Source organism: Mytilus californianus, unplaced genomic scaffold (genome assembly GCF_021869535.1).
Source record: "Mytilus californianus isolate M0D057914Y unplaced genomic scaffold, xbMytCali1.0.p SCAF_8, whole genome shotgun sequence".
In the NCBI taxonomy this organism is placed as follows: Eukaryota; Metazoa; Mollusca; class Bivalvia; order Mytilida; family Mytilidae; genus Mytilus; species Mytilus californianus.
This window is the reverse complement of record NW_026262734.1, coordinates 15,258,156-15,279,992: the sequence shown is the minus strand read 5'-3', so window position 1 is coordinate 15,279,992 and position 21,837 is coordinate 15,258,156. Positions and strand designations below refer to the sequence as shown.

Here is a 21,837-nt window from a genome sequence, read left to right as displayed (position 1 = left end):
TTTGTCGTGAAGAGACTTCATACAATTCACAGCCTCTTTGTCTTTGAATACGGACTTAGGTCGAACATTTAAACAGGCAGTTTTCAACTTGTGGATCCTGCATGCGTTGTGTCAACGACTTAATTGTTTTAACCAGGAACATATATATTGTTAGATATACTGTTCCCAGTTTTAACTATTCTGATAAATTATTTTTTCATATTAATAAATTGAATTTTTAATAGTAAAAAATGAATATTTAATGTTAAAAAAAAGCTTATTTCTTAATATTTGTTAAAAAAAATGATAATTGATACTAATGGACTTCTGGTATTTCTGATTCGATTTTTTAATATTATGTTTTCTTAATATAAATAAAGGACTTTCAATATTTAAAAAAAAAAGGAATGAATTTAACAACGGCTTGCACTAACTCGGAATAATTTTTAACGTTTTTTTTTTTTTGCTTGGCGGACTCTTCTCGTCGTCAATCCGTCTTTTGATTCAAATATATTTCTCGCGAGATTACGACACCGTGGAAGTAATGGCAGATATGGGAAACCTATGGGAAGGTGCATTTTGCGTCGTTTACCGTGCCATGACACGATTTGTGAAGGGCACTATACATACATTACATTATTGATTCTATGAACATAAGCATGTCATGACTTTTTCTGAAATATTTCATATGGGCTTTTCACGGTGCTCTTTGTTTAGTTGTTTACATCCTGTCATGACTGCTAAAAAAATAAATCCTTACTATTAAAACCAAACCATATGCTACTTTATAAAAGAAAACAGTGTGGCATCTTGTCATTTAGATGAAACATTTGCATATCTTACGAGTTCGTTACATATGTTTTGTCAAAATTTATAAGAAGCGGTCACTTTAATTTGTTTACTTAAATTGCTACTGCCAGTACTGCCTACTGGTCTGAACAGAGTCTAAAAAGTATTCGAATTTTGAAAATAATGTGTTGTCTTCTATTGAGTCAACACCTTTCCTGGTGTTATTCTCCTAAGGAATCACCTGTCCAATAGACAGTACCTACGTACATACTGGCATGAATATAGACACTGATTGATATTGATTTATTGAAATTTGCTGTTACTTTTTTTTTTAATCTTAAATTAAGGAATTTGCATTTCCTTAGTGCACACTTGTAGCTCTGAGCTCTGAATCCTTCTCCAAGTTTGGCTTTATTTTTGGTCCTATTTTCGTTTATCATCTCTGAACATTTGTATTGTGTTTTGGATTTTCAAATAATTTGGCTGCAAGCATCACTGATTGTGAAGTGATATTAGAAAATTTGTCAACATGCACATCTGCTGAATCTCACTTAAAATTTAAAGCATAGATTTGTAAAGCATGGATTCCCTGTTGATTTGAAATTGCACCTGATGTCAAAATACTGAATAGAACAAGATCACACTGCTGGAAAGGTCTTTTAAAAAAAAACCAACTTATTGCTAGCTCAATGCATATGTACATGTACTCAACGTCTGTGAAATTCCATTTGAATTTGCAGGGTGCAGACAAGGAAGCTTCTCTGTTATTTCTGAACCTTGTTACACATCCATTTTATCACGATTGCAGGTCTGAAGAAAATTTATTTTAGATACCTTGAGTTTATTCATTTGTCATGTTTGTACTCATTAACAAAAAACATCAGTGACAGTTATTGTCATCCAAACAACAACAAATCAATGTGTGTTGATACACTTGAAAATATGTTTCTTTGTTTTATTTAAGTATTTTTTTCACAAATGATTTTGTGTAAATCCTGTTTTCCATCTATGTACATGTATAGGATTCTGTGTACATGTATGCCCAAGGGTTTGATAATTTCCTCAAGTAAAATGTAAAATATAGGCAACAGTAGTTTACTGATGTTCAAATCTCATAAGTCGATCAAGAAGGCAAATCAAGGTAACAAACAAAAACTTAGTAAATGGCATGAACTCCAAATAGGTGCTTTGACAGGGAACTGCCTTGCGAATCCAAACTCTGTAAAAAAATTAAAATAACACTTTATAAATTTTATGCGTCCATGGCTCTTTTCTGGATTAGCTTTCATCAGACACGCTCAAAGCCAAATATTTGAAAGTCAATAATGTATAAGTACTGAAACAGTTGAAGAGCTATATACAATGATATATGACCAGAAAGTACCTAAAATAGCCATATCCATCTGAGGTCAACATCAAGGTCAAAGTTTCATAATCAGGAATAGGACACCATTGGTTTAATAACAGATTAGACAACTATTTCTAAACATTTCAGATTGCAAAACATGTTGCTGTGAGTTAAAACATAAACATGTTGTGTTGGTGATTTGGTCAACAAATTTGTATTGATGAATATAAAACTTTAATCGGAATTCACATTTTTTTCTGTAATGATTTTCTGTTTTATGATATTTTTCAATATACAATATATTATATACATTATGAAAGTCCACTGACTGTGATTGTTACAAACTTGAGTTTAATATAGAAAAAATAGTTTCTTAACAGAAAGCATATTTATTTCAGATTTACGTAAACAAGCTAGACAGTTAGAGAATGAGATTGATTTGAAACTGGTATCCTTCAGTAAACTAGGAACAAATTATTCATCACATAACGATTATGGAAGGTATGTATCAAGTATAAATATTTACTTATATATATGTAATTTGTTGTATATCTACACATGTACTTTTGTATCCGAGGCAATATTAACCACAATGCGTACAAATGTATATTTTGTTTTGTGTGGTGAATAAACGAAAATGTGGAATCAAAGTGCACAAACAAATGTATTTATTATTGCTTAGATTCTAGTAAAGAATGATATTGAAAATAAGTAAATTAAAAGTCAAAGGACAGACAATCATGACAATAGTTGAATAATATAACACAGAAATTAAAGATTCAGCAAGGTGCACAAAACAAACCAGGGAGTGAAATAAAATGTTCATAACTTTTTTTTATACAAATTGGGTATATATACCTTTTTAATGCAATTTAATCTATTCTCACATTCAACATGTTCAAAGAAAATTTTTTGATAATCTGACATTCTAATATATTCCTCCTCACTTTTAAAAATGATAATTGCAATGTACATACGATTGATAAGTTTGTTTTGTAATGACCATTTAGCCAACCAAATGAGGAACACACATTATCTAAAAGGTAACTTCATATTTTTGTACATGATGGGCAACTCATAAAAATTAAACATTCATACATATATTTTAGATTCTACCACTGAACAAATGTGATACAATATTTCTACTCTAGAGACAGTTAAAGTTTCAAATATAGAACGGAAGGCTTAAGTTGGGTAACTTTTGAGAGCAGAAAATATTGTATTGCACAAGATACAAATGTACAGTGTTTGAATCTGTTTCTCTAATGGTTTTAAGATGATACATGTATGTCAGACAACTTTTATCTTTCTTTGTCAATGACTTTAAAAAAATTCATGATTCTTTTTGATCTATGAAGAATTGAGATCAAGCAAACCACTTGTTGATTAAAAAAAAAGATCAACTGGTCAAGGAAAGTATCAATCATCTAAGAATTAGAGAAACTGCTTACTCATTTATTTATGATGTGATCCATTCATTTATTCTCCTCAGCATGGAATTCAAGCTTCAGTATTTCTCTCACAGTGGTGATGGTCATATTTAAAGTTCAGGCTTCAAGAGAGAACAATGCTGATTTTGTAATACACAGGATACATGTAGATTTGTACACATATATGTTTTAATGGAAAATACACATTTGATGATTAATATAAAAGTATGGAGATGTGGTATGATTGCCAATGAGACAACTATTCACCAGAGTTCAAATAAAGTGAATTTAATCAATTATTGGCAATTATAAGATTACTTAACAGAATTGAGAGAGCAAGTGTTCACATGAGTATGGGTCTTATGTCGAGAAGCTGTCTTTTCTGGAAGGGGACTTTTCATTTTTGAATAACACTAATGCTTTATACAGGTCCTTTGACTATTTTTTTTCGGTGTCTCTGTTATATTTTTTGGCTGCCTGCATGGATTTATAATAGGTTACGCATTACACAATCATTGCGTCTGACTTCATTGAAGTGCATGTCATGACCTTGATGCCAGCTTGTATAATTCATGGAATAATAAGATCAAATTAAATGTAATTGATATTATACCTTGTCATCTGCTTGTCTTAAGACTGCCAAATTTAGTGCGCTAAATTTGAATGCTTGTATAAATAAAGTATACAAGATTCCTGCTTTTATAGTGTAATCATACATGTATACATGTCTACATACAAATTAGTTTAGTGAAGTCTTGCATCCATGATTATCTAAGCAATGTTTTAAAATCTGGTGAATTTGTCTTAGAATATCGTGAAATTTATTAAAAAAGATAAAAAGACACTTTCCAACATCTTGAATTTTTATTTAATACAATACATTGTACATTAGTTTGGATTTTTCTCTAAAAAAAAAAATAATTATTAAATGCTGAATGTTAATATCTTGACAAATAATATCAAAATTTAATTGATATTTTTGTTTTCAATCATGCTAAAAGTGAATGTCTAATTTTAGCAATGGGAGAAACTGGTACAATATAAAATTATCAGGTTTAGTTTTTTAGCCTGTATAAACATGATAAATGTAGATATTAATGTTTTTTTTAATAATATATTTTCAGTGAGTCAGCCCCCCTTATTAATAAATCTAGTAGTGAACACATGTTTGATACAATGGCTATGGAGATTGAACAACTGTTATCAAAGGTAAGTAGTCAGCCTTCCTACTGTTATCAAAGGTAAGTAGTCCGCCTTCCTACTGTTATCTAAGGTAAGTAGTCAGCCTTCCTCTGTTATCAAAGGTAAGTAGTCAGCCTTCCTACTGTTATCAAAGGTAAGAAGTTAGCCTTCCTACTGTTATCAAAGGTAGGTAGTCAGCCTTCCTACTGGTATCAAAGGTAAGTAGTCAGCCTTCCTACTGTTATCAAAGGTAAGTAGTCATTATTCCTACTGTTATCAGAGGTAGGTAGTCAGCCTTCCTACTGTTATCAGAGGAAGGAAGGTAGCCTTCCTACTGTTATCAGAGGTAGGTAGTCAGCCTTCCTACTGTTATCAAAGGTAAGTAGTCAGCCTTCCTACATGTACTTGTGGATAAATTTAGTTGAGAACATTGGCAAGAAGCCTGTTCATCTTAAAATGATTAGATACAAAATCCATGTTGAAATTTTTATGTTATATACCTGCCATTGAGGCAGAATTCAGTAAATTGAACATTAAATGGACCATTGATATAGTATTGAGTTTGCTTTATTTAAAATTCCAAATTTTACCATGCAGATTGAAATTTTTCATTTTAAGCTGGGTAATTGTTTCCATTGTATCTCATGAAATAAACCATAAATTCACATCAGTGGGAGATTCAGGGAGAGGTGGATGCATAGAAGAGTTAAAAAATATATAAAAATTTGGCATTTTAACCGTAAAAGATATTTAGAATCCCTACTCTCTGCACTAATTTTATCATTTTGGAAAAGTATGACCTTTCAACTAACCCTGAATCCAACCCTGACATTTGAAGAAATTTGACCTGTTACAATTCTTGTAAAACTAGTCAAAATGAACAACTGTGACAGTTTCTCTTATAGCATCCTGATTAGTATGGAAATTAGGAAGTACAATCTTGTTTCTAGAAATTATGGCAAAACATCCCTGATGAGAACATGATAGGATTATGAAGCCCTCTTACTACACGACCAACACACTTAGCTGGATTTATAATGTGCTAGCTCACAAGATAATAGTTAGAATGAAGACGGGATACATTATTCTAATTCTGAGTTGATTGCTCTTACTCCCATATGCTGCATGCTGAGATTGGTATTTTGTTTAGATTGGTTGTTGATCAAAATGCACAACTGAGGCTGCTGAGGCGAATAGCACAATACATTAGAAAAGTATTTCCATTTCTTATTTTTGAAACATGTATTTCAAACTATTTGATGCCAATGCAAGTTTTTAAGTAATGCTTTTAAATGTCTTATAAAGTAATGACATAATTTAAGACTATTATGAAAATAAGGAGATATGATATTTGAATAGTCATTTTATTTTTTAGTTACAAGATGTGAATGATAGAATGTCAGATTACACACAGAACATCAGCATGAGTTCACCCAGTGCTGCTCTACTTCATACCTTACAGAGACATAGAGATATACTACAGGATTACTCACATGAGTTTCATAAAACTAAAGCTAATATATCAGCAATAAGGGAAAGGGAAGATTTGTTAGGCTCTGTTAGACGAGATATTAGGTTTGTAATGATTTTATGTAGTAGACTTGTTAGTCTCTGTCAAGATATTCAGTGATATTAGGTTTGTTATAAATAAATAGGTATACAGTATTTGTTAGGCTCTATTAAAGGATACATTATGTTTGCTCTAAATTTTGTCAAGAGAAGTCTGTGAGGTAAAGTACACAGTTTTTTTATAAAAACTATAATGCATTTCTAAGTATTTGTTAAATGAGACATTAGGTTTGGTTTAAATTTATAGGTAAGATATTTGGGGGTAATTGAAACAAGAAATATGTATATCTAAACTATAAATACTAGCATGATTGATAGTTTCTTGCTTAATAATGTTAATGTCCGACTGTACGTGTTTTCCCTTATGTTCAGCACAACAAACTATTAGGAGATGTGGTATGGTTTCCAATGAAGCCACTTATTATTATATGAAAGATGAAAGATAAAAAAGGACAAGACATATCAATACATCTACAGATCACTGTATTGCCTTCAAAACTAGGCAAAGATGCACAGTGTAAGAATTTGAGGCAAAGCAAATAAGTTGTTATTCTCATGTCATTCACGCTAAATTTTTCACTGGGTGCTTCCTATTTTAGCTTTGAAAGCATGAAGCATCTGGTTCAATAAGAAGGGATGTGAAGTAGATATTTGTGAGAGTGGAATATGCTGTATCTGTTGAGAATTCCAGTTTGAAATGTTTAATTAAACATCATAGCAATGTAAAGAAGTAATAAAGTATCTGTTTATATATTAAGCTATTTTTTATACTTGTTTATTTTCCAGTGCTTATAAAAATTCCTCTGGTTTAAATAGAAGAACAGACATGTATTTAAAAGAACATGATCACATACGGAGGTAAGTAAACTTATCTGGTAACTTCTGATGCAAAAAGAAAATAGAAAATATTTGTGTTAGCTCACTAAACTTCCTATCTTACCCAGACTCCTTACAAACCCATATCCAACTTGGTTTTTTGCTACCTCTTACACAAAACATCTGAAATACCAATTTAGAATTTGATGTTAAAACCTGATCAACATGCTATTCTGCACAATAAACTTGTTATACAGAATAAAAGCACAACACCAATAGTTATCAACATTGTAAATACAGTACCAAGATGACTTCATGTTCCTTAGTAGTATCCTTGACTTGAAGTAAAATTTGTTATTTCTTTTAGCATTAATGATAGCTCTGACATTGGTCATGAGGTTCTTTTAGGAATACTTGTGGCTTAAACCTGCAATATATGTGTGTGTTTAGTTACACAAGGATAGAAACAAATATGTGGAGAGACATATTATGTGTTAGGGGAATACATGCTGAGAAATTAAAAAATGTTCTTGCAAATAATAGAAAAAATACTTTTTTTCGCTGCATTTTGTTGAATCTCAGAGTCTGGTATTTTTAGTGATCACATGACTATAGTTAATATTACCACAATCAAGTCTCTGTAAAATTTCTGCATATTGACTATTTTTCTCATCACTTGGCCTCTGTCGTCCATCATCGTCTGTTAACTTTTACAAAAATCTCCTCTGAAACAACTCAGCCAAATGTAACCAAACATAGATAAAGAGAAACTTTAAATTGCAAAAATGATCAGCAAGACAAGTTCTACAAATAAGTCGGCATGGTCGAAACTGTTAGTCGACTGCTTATTAGAGTTATTGCCCTTTGATGACAATTTTTACCAATTATTTGCATTTTTGCCTTATATCTTAAAAATTATAATAGATAAGTAGACACTTTAAATCACAAAAATGATCAAGTCAAGATCTAGTAACAAGTCAAATTTTGCCCATATAGTTAGTAAACTGTCACTCTTTATAGGAGTGATTGCCCTTAGATGAGGATTTTTTTACCCTCTTTTGTGTTTTGAGCAAAAAACTAAAGAAGATAGAGTGAAACTAAACAGACATGATCAGCACTACAAGATCAACAAAACAGAGATTTTTGTCATGAATTCAATTCTGGTCTACAATGTTAGAGAGTGTCTTTTGTCGAATATGCACATAGACCAAGGTGAGCGACACTGGCATTTTAGAGCCTCTAGTTTCTTTATTTTGCATTTTCAAATTTTGTCATTTAATCATATATCACCAAAGATTACCCCAAGCTTTTGGTATGGTTCATGTTAAGTCTTTATTTCTGTGTAGAGTTTTGTGGTCGCTGTTTGTTATTTTACCATATTTATTTTTGGCATATTGTTGGTTTCTTTTACATTGACTTTAAGTTTTTATCTTCCCCCTCATTTATTTGAAATGATACAACTGTTTTTTTTCCTATTTCAGTTCAGAAAAAATGATAGATGACCAAATAAGGTAAGCGTAAAAAAAAAATGCTTGATGAAACAGATTGTCACTGTTAAAAAAAGTATGAATAGAATCAGATATATATATGTCAATGAGACAACAACCCAAAGACAAGAGTTACCAAAATACATCTTAAGGGGAACATAGAATCTTTAAAAAAAAACCAGATGTTTTAACAAAATGTTGAGCTCTAAACTGTCTCTAGTCTATATAAGTTGTAAATGAATTATATAGAAAAAAAATCACTCGTGCTTCATACCTAAAAGACAAACCTATAAAATTTGGGTCAATATATAAATGATCAGCAATGGAGGGACAAGAATGAAAAGGAAATGGAAAATCCAACTTCATTAAACATGTCAGTTGAATCAACTTGATTAGAATTCCAATAAAACTTCAACTTTAAAAGATTGTCGCATTTGATGATGAAAAAAACTTATCAGGACTATTTCATTAAAATAGATAAAGGGACTTCTTGAATACCCATAAAACCATCATACTTTTAAAAAATATTTTGCATGCTGCCATAAATGACCAATGTCTAGAAATTAAAAAAAAAAAACTTTCCTATTCAACCCACATCCATTTTAATAAAAGAGTCCTCATTGTGTTTCTCATTTGATACAAAGTAAGTTTGTCAGTGTTTTGTTTTTTATATTTTTATTTCTATTTTACAGTATAGCAATTGCAACAAAAGAAAATTTACAATCACAGAGAAAAGTTCTTGGAACAATCACACAGAAAATGAATTCATTAGCGAGTATCCTTTTGAAAACAAGATTAATACACAGTCTTTGTGCTTGGTAACAGGCCTCTCTACCTAGGCTTGTAAATTTCTATTTTTCAATATATAAAGCTATACTAAATTTTAAAAAATGAGCCTTGACCTTGTGGTTGTGAGAGTATATCTCTATATCATTGTACTTTGGTTTACGAGAATAAAGATATATGTATACAAAGTTAATCATGAAGACTGTTTAAATGGTATACAGTTAAAAAAAATAACTTAGTCTTGACCTATATTTTCATGATGCTATTAACTAAATTTAGGCTTTTAATTTTTTATATGTCTGGACTGTAGAAAAGTATGCAAAATTTTTAACAATCATTAATATACTTGAGTTTGAATATTGTCCAAGGAAATATTGGTATCAGTTTTCATGATCAGACTTAGATCACAAACCTCAATTTCAAGTAGTAATAATCAATGGGAACAGGGAGATGAATAAGTAAGCCTTTCATTGACGTTCTGAAATATAGAATATAGCTTTCAACATATACATGATATAAGACCGAGTTGCACTTCAAATGAATAAATTTTCATTTAAAAGGGATTATTTTAGGAAAAAGAATAGTTTTAAGAAATGTATGGATAAAAATAAGAAGATGTGGTATGATTTTCTATGAGACAACTGTCCATCATATACCAAGTAAGAGTTATTCTTACAAAATGGCAGAATTTGTTTGACCACTGTAGCATACAACTAAATGATACAAAACTATTGTGTAAAACTAGTAAGTTGATATTTTAAAATTATAATTATGGATATCTGTTTTGTTCCTTAACTAGATCTCAGATCGATTTCCACTCATTAACACATTAATGCAAAAAATAAACTTACGGAAAAGAAGAGACACAATAATTTTAGCGAGTGTTATAGCTACTTGTGTAATTGTATTACTGTTGTATGCTTTCCACTAGTTCATACCTGTCAGTAATGTGTTTATTATATTTATAAATGGTGGTTATTTTTAAGATAAAACTTTCCTATTCCTTTAACTTTCAGATGTACTGAAAAGTAAGGAATTCTACATGTTTTATATATATGTGTGTGACCTATTTATTGTTTGAATTATATCAGACTAAATGACAAATGAAGGAAATACTTAAACTGGAATTATTTTAAGAAAATTTCCCATATATTGAAGTTCATTTATTATATTCGAACTTATTGAACAGTAGATATTGTTTGTTGTCTTCATTCTTTGGCTCTTTGTTTCCACTAGTTCAATCCAATAACTGAAATTCATTGATCATTTCAGAAGGTCTTTAATATCTAAAATCATTGTTCAGATCCTATTTTTTGAATTCCAATGATTTTTCATAACAAAAATGGACTTTGCAATATCTAGGGGTGAGGTTGGCATATTGGATCCAGATCTAGGGCTATTAAGGGTGTGAGTTTGTGAGTCTGCTAAAAAAATTCTTGTTGAGTAAAACGTCTATACCATGAAATAAAGGTTGAGATTGTGAACATATGATTGTTAGATCTAGCCATGGAATCTAGAGGTTTATATTCAACCTTGTGGTGAGGCCCTGATTAAGGAAATTATATCCTTGATATGTGTAATAGTTGAGGTCATGATTGTATTGCTGAGTCCAGAATGACTCATCTAGGTGACTTGTAGGGTTTCCTAGATAATGACATAACTCATATACATATCCTGTGGATATTCTCACACTTGCTTTTATGTATCAATGATGTTTCTCAAAATATAATAGATTGTATGTACCAGTATTTATATTGTACATGTACATATGTATCTAGATTATATTTATTCATTACTGAGAATTATGACTATTAAGGGCTAACATTTAAAACGAATTACAGTACACATAATTATGGTGATCTAGTTGAAAAAAAAACAGCCTTGCTGGTGTGAATGATTAAGTATGAACATGGTGATTGCTTGCAGTTGAATGTGAATCACTTCATGGATATTGTTTTATAAATGGCATAATATAGGAAGTGCATTCAGATGATACATTTTGTAATCTGAGATAAAAATAGTTTACAAGAATGGAAATATGTGATAATATGGAAAATTAGTTATCCAATAAATTGTGTAAATATAATAGGATAAGCTTGTTTACTTTGTATTCAAAACAGTGTTACAGGAAACATGGGTGTTTATTGCTTGGCCAGTCTACAGTTCATTGTTACAAATGCCATGTAAGTGAAAACTTAATCTTTGAGATTAATGAATTGACTAGAAGTTAACAATTTAAAACGTTGCTGTTATATTTTTAATTGTCAGCAGCTTATCACAAGAAATACTATTCTAGTTTTTAACAATATATCGAAACAAAAAAAAGGAATCAACAGTTATCTTTATTTAACCAGTTTTGTAGAAATTAAATCTAGAATTTGAAGTAAGATTACAAGATTAAATATGTAAGACTGTAATATTTGGATACTTGGAAGAATTATGGAAGGTTCCATTTGATGAAACGTTACGAGATATCCTCTTGCACATTTTACAAGTGACTGAAGCAATCATATAATTATTTTTTGTTCCAATTAAGGATGAATGTTCTGTGTAAAAGAGAGTAAAGTTTGAGTGTAGTGTATGTTTGTTGATCTAATTGGAGTAGGTGTTAAAATTTTTAGTTCTCTAAACATTCCATTCCAAAATATTGTTATTTGTTTTTATTTCTAACATGATCAAATTCACAGTTCATCAAGAATTGAAAAGTTTATTGTTGTCATTTGTTTGTATGGGTTTGATTTTTGTATGTTTTTTCAGCCAGTTGTAATGGTTGAGGTCTATTGTCAATGTTTTTTTTGTCTATACATATTCTTACTTGAATCTATTTTTGTATATAAGCATTGTGTATGATGGACATAAGACTTCAGCTATGATAAAAATACACATAATGTACAAGTTAAGCACAAGAAAATAGGGCTACAAGAGGTTCAATAACATAGTTACAAAATGATTATGGGATTTTCTTTGTGTTCAATAAAAACTTTTCGTTGAAAGATAGCAATTATAACCTTAGGGATTATTTTGTCAAATCTGTGAAAACTAGGATCAAGAGACCAACATTCAGAAAAATGAATCATTTCAAATGTTTTGACTTGATTCTTGAATCTTCAATGTTACATTCCTATTACTAGTAATAAATGTTCAGGTAAACACAGTGCTATTGTACTTAAATAAGGTTGAACATTCCTCAGACAAAGTTGTCTTTTAACTGTTATGCTTAGGCCCCCCAGATGTGATGCTCTTTAAAGTTAAATATTTGGCTTTCCTAATTTTGGAGCAAAACACCGAAATGGTTCAATGAAATGGCCTGCTACAACTTGATTTTCTGTAAAATCATGATAGTTAATGATGTGACTTTGGAAAACGACTTTCATATTTGTTGTATACAAGAAGTTTATTCTCTTATTTTGTATTTGTCTAAAAAAAAGAACACCTTAAAACCAATCATATGATTACATATTCATCATATATTTGTCATGGTAATGAATGTAAAGTTAGAGTTGAAATACTGTGATAGTTATTTATGTTCTGGTTATATTGAACTCTGACTATTTTCATTGTTTGTAGTTGTTACTGTTATAAAGAGGTAGTATTTATATAATTCTTTTAGTTTTTGAAGACATGATGTATGTACATAGTGTAAATAAAATACCAAAACAAAATAATGATGTTTTGTCTATTAAATGAGAAATACACAAGGAATTTGTATGGATAAAAGTTTATCAGTATATGGTATAAATGAAAGTAGATATTTGGTATAAATCTGATTATACCGTAACCCAAAGTCATCTACTGGTAAAGATTGAGTCATGAAAGAAAAAAATATTTCCATTCATGTTTTTGCAACATATTTAAATATAATGTTGTGTTAATATTTAAGTCTTGACAGATTTCACCCCTTCCTATAAAACTGGAAATAACAAAAAATTTTATTTAAGTCATTCAAACTTGGGAATGTTCTTAACATTTGCAAAATAGGGATAATCCTTGAAAAAATCCTGAAATTGAAACTTGCCATGTGGTGTGATTTTAACATTCCAATTTCATTTTAAGCTCACCTTGCCCAAAAGGCAAGTGTGAGCTATTGCCATCACTTGGGATCCGTCGTTGTCTGTTAACTTTTACAAAGTTCATCTCCTCTGAAACTAATAGGCCAAATTTAACCAAGTTTGGGTACAATCATCATTGGTATATCTAGTTAAAAAAATAATGTGTCCGATGACTCCGCCTTTTTTGCCAAAGAGTCAGAGTTAAACCCTCTTCAGAGTCTTCCTCTTTTAGGGACGATATAAAGATGCTAACCATCTTTTTTTGGTTCTCACTTGATGCCAAATTTATTGAATTTGGTAACCGCCTTGCACTTGTGGAGTCGAAAGGTCTTTCTCAAGTCTCTTGCATGATCCTCCTAGAGCTGCTTGTCATCCGGAGGAAGATGGCACTGTCTTTGGCCTCCAGAAATCAAGAGAGGGTTTTTCTTGATGACTTGGATTTTATTTGGATGATTGCAGTGTTGGTAGGAGTTCTATCATAGGTGAAGATGCTACTAACTCTCAGTAAATTGAACCTCCTTTATAGAGTCTTTTGAAGGACACAGGTTAGCAAATTAGACCACTGACTTTAACCATAAAATTTCTTTTTAATGCACCATTCTAACACGGTCAACGCATATACCATTTGAAAGCATATCATCTATCTGATTTGACTGGTTGTCAAATATTTTTATTGTGCAATTTCCGTCAAATCACGATGAAATGTCAAGGATGGACAATTTCAGATTTCATTTTTGCTCTGGATTGGTCAAGCTTGATACAAGAGGTACACGTCTTCCCCATAGTCGAATCATTTCACGAAGGCTTTGTCTTTTGTCAACTCTTCTTTTTTCTTGGAAAAGTTCTAGCACTATCAAAGATTATTTTACAAGATGTCAAAATTTTTGCATATTCTGTCTTCTGAATAATAAAATTATGAAACCCGCCTCCGGATGCGGGATTTTCTCGCTGTGTTGAAGACCCATTGGTGGCCTTGGGCTGTTTTCTGCTCTTGTCGGGTTATTGTTTCTTTGACACATTCCCGGTTTCCATTCTCAATCTTAAATATGAACAACTTTTAGAACAGAGGTTAATACTCACTTATCTAACGCAGTTATGACGTATTTCAAATGAATAACGCCTTTCCCAAGAAATTCCAGTGAAAATGATAAAAATGAGTGAAAACCAAAATACTTATCTGTGATTCAATTTTTAATCTCCATAAAACCAAATAATATATTTCATGTAGTGCTAAGGAAGTATTTAACTCCATCAAATTAATGCAATCACGATTTTATCTAATTAAACAGGCAATCATAACAACTCATACAGTTGCCTAAAATACCTCTATATGCAAAAAGATAGCCTTTTAGCTGTTCAACGTTAACAAATTTTGTATGTAGTGCATATTAGGTTGAAGAAAAATATGTTAAAAAAGCACAAATGTTTAAAGGATATATTACACGCGGGATTCATTCTTTTATATATTACGGGATTTTAAGGGAACGAAAGTTCTATGCAGTATAATTGCCAGCATGAGAAACTCTCGTCCACCGTTACTTGTAATTTGTTTGTAGTAGAACCTTTTATATACTAAACACTGAATATATTCCTTGTGTCTGTTCGAAATAGGAAACCACATCAAACTACGTAATTTTCTTCTACAAATAGGAAATGTTGCAGTTACATTAACTCACAGTTTATATCTTAATTTTGATAAGTAAATTCTAGGAATTCGCAGTAATTCTAGTTATAATGAGACTTCCTTAATAGTTAAAATAGTTAAAATATTAGTAGTAAAAAGAAATGAATTACCGTGAAGGTGTCACATAAAAATTCAACCAATCAGCATCAATAACGGTTTTTCAAAATGAGACAACCGCTGACAAAACTTAGCACTTTTGATATTGCTGTTTACTACAGCTACATGTAAGAATGAATTTGTATATTTGAACTGACATATACATATATATTTGGACCAATTTTATTGGAAAATGACGCTATCAGCGGCATGTTTCCGATACCATTGACCAGAACTTACGGAAGTCGATTATTGCCTCCGCCTACCGCACTCGGTTTCATATTTACTATTTTACATACTAACTGGAATCTGCTTGTATTACGCTACACTCGAACAAAGTGTTGTAGTCGGACGGGAACCAGTTTACATACTTTATTTTATTTACCAAAAAGATATCTTGACCTGTCCATATGTTTTTTGTTATTAAATGGTATTTGGAGCTATCCCTTTGTTATATTTTTCATATTTATTCGAGCTTTCACTTTTATGCACATGTCTTACAATCGTAAACAATCGGTATGTATACATGATAAATAGATCCGTTTTGTTATGGTGTTGGACTTTTTACCCTCCAATGATCAGCAATCGCTAGACAAAATAGTTCTCCTAAATAATGTCAGCCTTTCATGCCATTTCAACTTTACAATCATTAAAAAAAGTGAAAATCGGAATCATTTTGATATCCATTGGATAGAAACTGGCCTTTATCCAGATTTACGAAGATTTTAAAAATCGGAAATTAGTAATTCGGTTATACCCACGCGGTGCGTATGAATCTTTGTTTACAAAACAGGATTTCGGAACGTCTCTAGTTTTTATATCGTAAGTCACGATAAACTCAAACTGAAAGTAAACAGTTGTTTGTAAGACGCAGGTTTACTCACCTGAACAAGCTGAAACGTTCAGTATGGCATATATTTTAGGTTAAAGACGGCCCCATTCATTATGACGACCTCATAATTTCATCATGTCGATGGTACAAATCGATTTTTACTGTTTACTGTCGCTTCTCATGTTTTGTATTTAAACGGTCGTTTATTTTTAAACCCGAACCAGGCATATGCATTCTGTAATTGTGCAAATCTTCGTTCTTTGGTCAATTGGCTTATGGATAGTTGTATCAATTTCAACTCTTACATTATTTTTTTTTTAAATATATTTGCATTACACATGCAATGTCAGTACCTTTCCAATTACTATTTATGTGTTGTATCTAAATTAAAGTTGTAACACTTTATAGTGACTGGAAAGGGTAGAAAAATTCATCAGATAAGAAAAGGCTGAAGATACTTCAAACGGCACCGAATCATTAGATATTGCATCTTATAAAAAGAAACTCAGATTTGGATAGTTCCACTTCAAGGTAAAAATGTTTATCTCTTGTGAAATGAAATAAAAAAAATATTGTAACACTGTAGTTAATTAATAAAGATACTATTACGTGTATTTCTGTATTGGCCTTATTATTGGTATTCGACCAGCAGTCAAACGGCACCGAATCATTAGATATTCATCTTATAAAAGGAAACTGAGATTTGGATAGTTCCACTTCAAGGTAAAAATGTTTATCTCTTGTGAAATGAAATAAAAAAAATATTGTAACACTGTAGTTAATTAATAAAGATACTATTACGTGTATTTCTGTATTGGCCTTATTATTGGTCCTCGGCCAGCAGTATTGGCCTTCCGCTTCGCCTCAGACCAATACACCCAAGACATGGACCAATAACAAGGCCAATACAGAACTATTTACGCAATGATATTATAGAATGACATTATGGTTCAATAGCGGGAATCAGCCCCTCAACTACTTTTTACATAAATATTAACTTCTGGCTTCAACGCTTTGTTCGTCTTGTCTGGAGATCTTGCTGTAGTTCCAGTTCAGCAAGCAATTTAGAGACGTATCCCGTCCATCCTCTTTTGACTTGTAATCTCTGGTGATAGATTTTGCCGCTTGACATTGTATCCTTTCAAGCTTGTTTTTTATTGTTACCGTGTAGGGATCCCATACTATGGCTCCATATTAAATTATAAGATCCATTCCTAAAGATCTAGATCATTGTTCTAATCTGACACAAATTTCAATAACTGGAATGCTACCCAAGTTGAATATATGGTGACCCACGAGAACAGCATTATCACTATTGAAATTGTGTTTAATACCGTGATTGTTCAATGTCATTAACTTAAATGGAGACAGACATTTGACCTGAAAGACATGAAAGGTGGCGTGGGAGTGCAAAATCAAAAACTAACTGACTATGATATATGGTTAAAGAATAAATATCAATTACATGGGTCAACATGGTCAAGGGCAGAGTTGTTATAAAATAACAATATGGCAGAGAAGTGGTTTCAAGTTTCATATAAAGCGACCTGACTGACATGAAATAAAAAATCGAAGGAGTATCCCTATTTGTCTAATCTTCAAGGTGAAATAAAACTAGTAAAACAATATTATACTATTGTCTAAATATACAGAAATATAATTTGCTTCAAGTAACAGAAATAACTAGGTCACTAATAACTTATTTATGTATGTGGGGTATAAGAGCTTGCTAACAACAGGCTCTTCATAATCATTTGGTTTGAAAAGGATACTAGTAGTCTATATTCTTGATTTAGAAAAATGTAATTGCAAGAAAAAAATCACATTACTTAGAATACTTTAGATCATTCAGGTAGTCTTTATTTATATGTACAAAAGAACAGCCAGTAGTCATTGGATATTGTAGATCATTCAAATAGTCTTGACCTTTTTATTAGTACAAAAGAACAGCCAGTAGTCATTGGATATTGTAGATCATTCCGGTAGTCTTGACCTATTTATTTATACAAAAAACAGCCAGTAGTAATTGGATACTGTAGATCATTCAGGTAGTCTTGACCTATTCATTTGTACTGAAAAAACAGACACATATACGAATATCAATTATATGCTTACGAGACATGTTGCAATGTTAAACTTATTACGGTATGTGAAAATCAAGACTTGCATAAAAAATATCACAATATTAGAGACAGTGGCGTCATTTTTCCTCAGAGCTTTCAGCTCTTTGATTCTAAATTTACTTGGCCATGCTTTTGCATTACAATTTTATGGTAGCTGTGCCACATAATAACATCTCATTAAAGGCATTCGGAAACAAAGTGCTATTTAAGTATATCATTTGTCAAACAGTTATCATGAGAAGTAGATTTTTTAATAGTTAGTTTATAAATTTACATTTATTATTCATGGTCTATAGCTGTCCTCAATTACAGTTGCATACTAAATGAGAGATCGTCCTCTTTGATTTTCTACATGTGGAAATAATTCTGCATTAGCATTTTATCTATACGTTGTTTCTCTCATGAGTTCCTCGTTTACCATAATAGTATAATGAAGAGAGTCTGTCTGTGGACCCGTATGTATTTATAGAATGTCACGCCTAATCGTACGTGACACAGAACCTTTTGTAGATTTCGAAAACAAAATCGCTGCAGAATATTAACTTTCCCCTATCCACCAATCCTTCCCGTTTCCCGTAGTTCAAAAAGTTTATAAGCCCCTTATCAACTTAAAAACCTGGAAAACTGCTTCTAACATACAAATTGACATCTACATCGACATGAAAATCATTGCAAATGTAGTTTGTGTAGACCATCGCACTTCAGCGTTACCACCATCGCACTTCGGCGTAGCTATCAACAAGATAGCGTCACAATAACACCATCGTACTTCAGCTTGATCAAAAACGCACTTCAGCGTCAAACCATCGCACCTCAGCGTGACCATCGCGGTTCGGAGTACCATCGCGGTTTAGAGTCCTACATATATGGCTACAATATTATTCCTAATCTTAAATATCTTAGACAATTGTCAGAAAAGAAAATTGTAGTTGAAGTTATCATGTATTTTAATTGGTTTAATGATATACACTAGTTTATTTTCATGTTTTTTTTTGCGTTAAACCCTCTGCTTTTTACTTGAATTGGATGGGATTTTTTGCGATTTTTTTACTTTACTTATATACTAGAGACGAACGAGGTTGACTACATTCGCGTTATTTTCATAATCACAAAAGTCGTATAAATAAATTGTTTGCCATAATTTGTTGGTTTGAAGTATTGCACACCGCCCCCCCCCAAAGGGAAACCCCTCAAACTACACTAAACAATTAGTAAAATCGGATTTTTTTTTCACATTCCAATGCTTTGCATACTATAATTTGTTTGGTTGGTTTTCTAAAGATCTCATTACTGCAATGCATGTCTAATATTAGTTGACATGAAAAAACCCATACAAAATGGTATGTATAAATGTGGAAAAACAAGGGTTAGAAATGAGATAACTTAAAAGCTGAATAGAAATGATGGAAATGAAATGCACACTATTAAACTCTAAAATCTTTAAACTACAAAGCTATGTAAGAGGAGTATTACTCATTTCAAATGTTTTAAATCTAATGGTCTAACATGAACATATGAATGGAAAGAACAAAGATAAATATACGTAGAGATAAGATGATTCCTGCAATTCCGCTAAACACATACACAAACAACACTCATCAAAACAATACACCGAATTAAAGAACACTACCTAAAACCGGTGGTGAGCACTGTTGCTCAGTGAGAGTATTCAACCTTTCACAATATTAATTTTCAGTTATATTTGATAAAACAACTGATATAGTATGTAAAATGGTGCTAACATAAAAGAAAATGCCGGTTTGTGATTTAAAGACGTGATTCAAACAGTATCAATCCGAATATTTAACGAGAATAAATTTCTTAACATATTTTCCACGTTCGACATCGAAAAACCTAAATTTACTGTATATACCTTGTATATTCCCCCACAACACTTTTATTGCCCATTTTCAAAATATTGTAAATAAAATTCTCCTGATATTGACAGTTATCTTAACAAAGAAAAGCAAAATGCCTCCTACTTGCAGATGGTAGTATTTAGGGCAACTGCAAAAGCTTCATTAGAAGGCAGATTCCTGACCAATATTATATTAATTACAATTTGAAATGATGAAAAAAAAAATTACAAACGATAAATAAGTTTATTTCTGACATAAAGATATTAATAGCTCAAGATATATTTTGTTTTAGCGCAATTTTATCATTTTTAGATTTTTCAAGAATTGCAATTTTCTGTAAATATTGCAATAATAATAATGCAATTAACATTTGGATTTTTGCCTTTGATTCAGAATTATGATATTCTGTTCTTTAAGGTTCAACTTTTAAAGAAAAAAATATCATGCAAGAACCAGAAAAGGGTATTTTGTTTAAATCTTGCAAAATTTAGGAATGTTCATTCTTGATCTTTGACTTTGATTTAACGAAATTGAACCGTTGGAATTATTGACGACTGGGCAAAACAGAAAGTACAGATAATAAGCTTTCGAATGATATTTAATATAGCCGTATATGTTAGGTGGGTGCATTAAAGTAGTTAACTAAGATTCTTTTGGAAAAAATGTCTAGCTCTCAGAATTGAAGTCCACGATCTTACAGGCAGATAAGAGTCTCGGTACCTCTCAATTCTTTATTCTTGACATCTTGGCCAACTGTACTATAGCTATGAGACAGGATATTCTCCCCTTTCGTCGTCGAAAGGATGATTGATCTCTTTATAAATCTGATCCACGATATAACTCCAACAAGTCTTTATCTTATTATCAGCCCAAGGCTCCTTCTTCTTAACAGGCCATGAATAGATCAGCTGATTCTCGTTCTAACCTTTTTGTTGGCATGTAAGCCAATGTTGGAACGGGTAGGAGGCAGGGTGAGTGATGTCTTGTTCCCTCCGATGGATCTATCCCCACTGGAAGAGGAAATATTACATGCTCCTTTTCATCTTCTTCCAGTGGGGACAGGCCTTTCCACTTTCTGGATCTCTGATAAGTTTGTTTTTTTCGATTTTACGGATGGGTTAAGAGCTTAATATTTTTAGGTAAGCCGTCTCTTTCTCCTGTTCCAGTCGATCTGTCTCAGGCAAAGGATTATCAAAAGACGAAGTGAATATTCTAGTTCAGAAGGTGTGTTGGAGATCAATCCTCCATTCCATCTAGGTTTTTATTTTAAGCTTTTCTTGGTTTATTAGAAGAATGGGAAAATGATACCGGTTCTAACCCTTTCTTTTCTGAATCAGTATCCGGTTCTCATTCATTCAGACTTAGACGATTCTCTAATCAAGATTCATTCCCGTTCTTCTCTGGTGGAACACACCGATTTGACTACCCATTTACCCCTGAGACTGTGTTTTTTATTTCATGGCAAAAATCAGAGATTATTCCCTGTCAAAATTTCATTTTCCTGAGATAACATTTTCGACACACAGATATGGGATTAGTTCTACCTCTAGAGGAGTAAGTCGTCAGGGCACATCAGTTGGTCAGTGCTCTGTTGCATGTTTCGACTGTCGGCAGTTTCTTCAACTGGTATGTTTCGTGATATCCATTCGTGGACTTCATTCCACTAGGTCGACTTAACATTCGTCCAATTCAGTGGTACCTATCGGAGTTTTGGCACACAGTTTCTCAGCTGGGTGAGGTACCTATTCCAATTCTTCTTCGGTTTTTACCTCATATGTAGTATTGGCTCTAGATGGACAAGGAAGTAT

General features: G+C 31.8%; 1 protein-coding gene across 2 annotated transcripts; it reads left to right on the top strand.

Annotated features, from left to right (window-relative positions):
- The first annotated feature begins 501 nt into the window (after window positions 1–501).
- On the top strand, window positions 502–13,051 carry LOC127710971 (Golgi SNAP receptor complex member 1-like). Of its 2 annotated transcripts, XM_052216914.1 has the most exons (9): window positions 502–551; window positions 2,515–2,617; window positions 3,127–3,159; window positions 4,671–4,755; window positions 6,104–6,303; window positions 7,084–7,155; window positions 8,595–8,624; window positions 9,293–9,375; window positions 10,193–13,051. In XM_052216914.1, exons 1-9 carry the CDS (start codon window positions 524–526, stop codon window positions 10,315–10,317), a joined length of 759 nt encoding a protein of 252 aa, XP_052072874.1. In that variant the 5' UTR covers window positions 502–523; the 3' UTR covers window positions 10,318–13,051. The 2 variants fall into 2 exon arrangements, with proteins under 2 accessions (XP_052072874.1, XP_052072875.1); XM_052216915.1 differs by lacking the exon at window positions 3,127–3,159.
- Window positions 13,052–21,837: the final 8,786 nt, after the last annotated feature.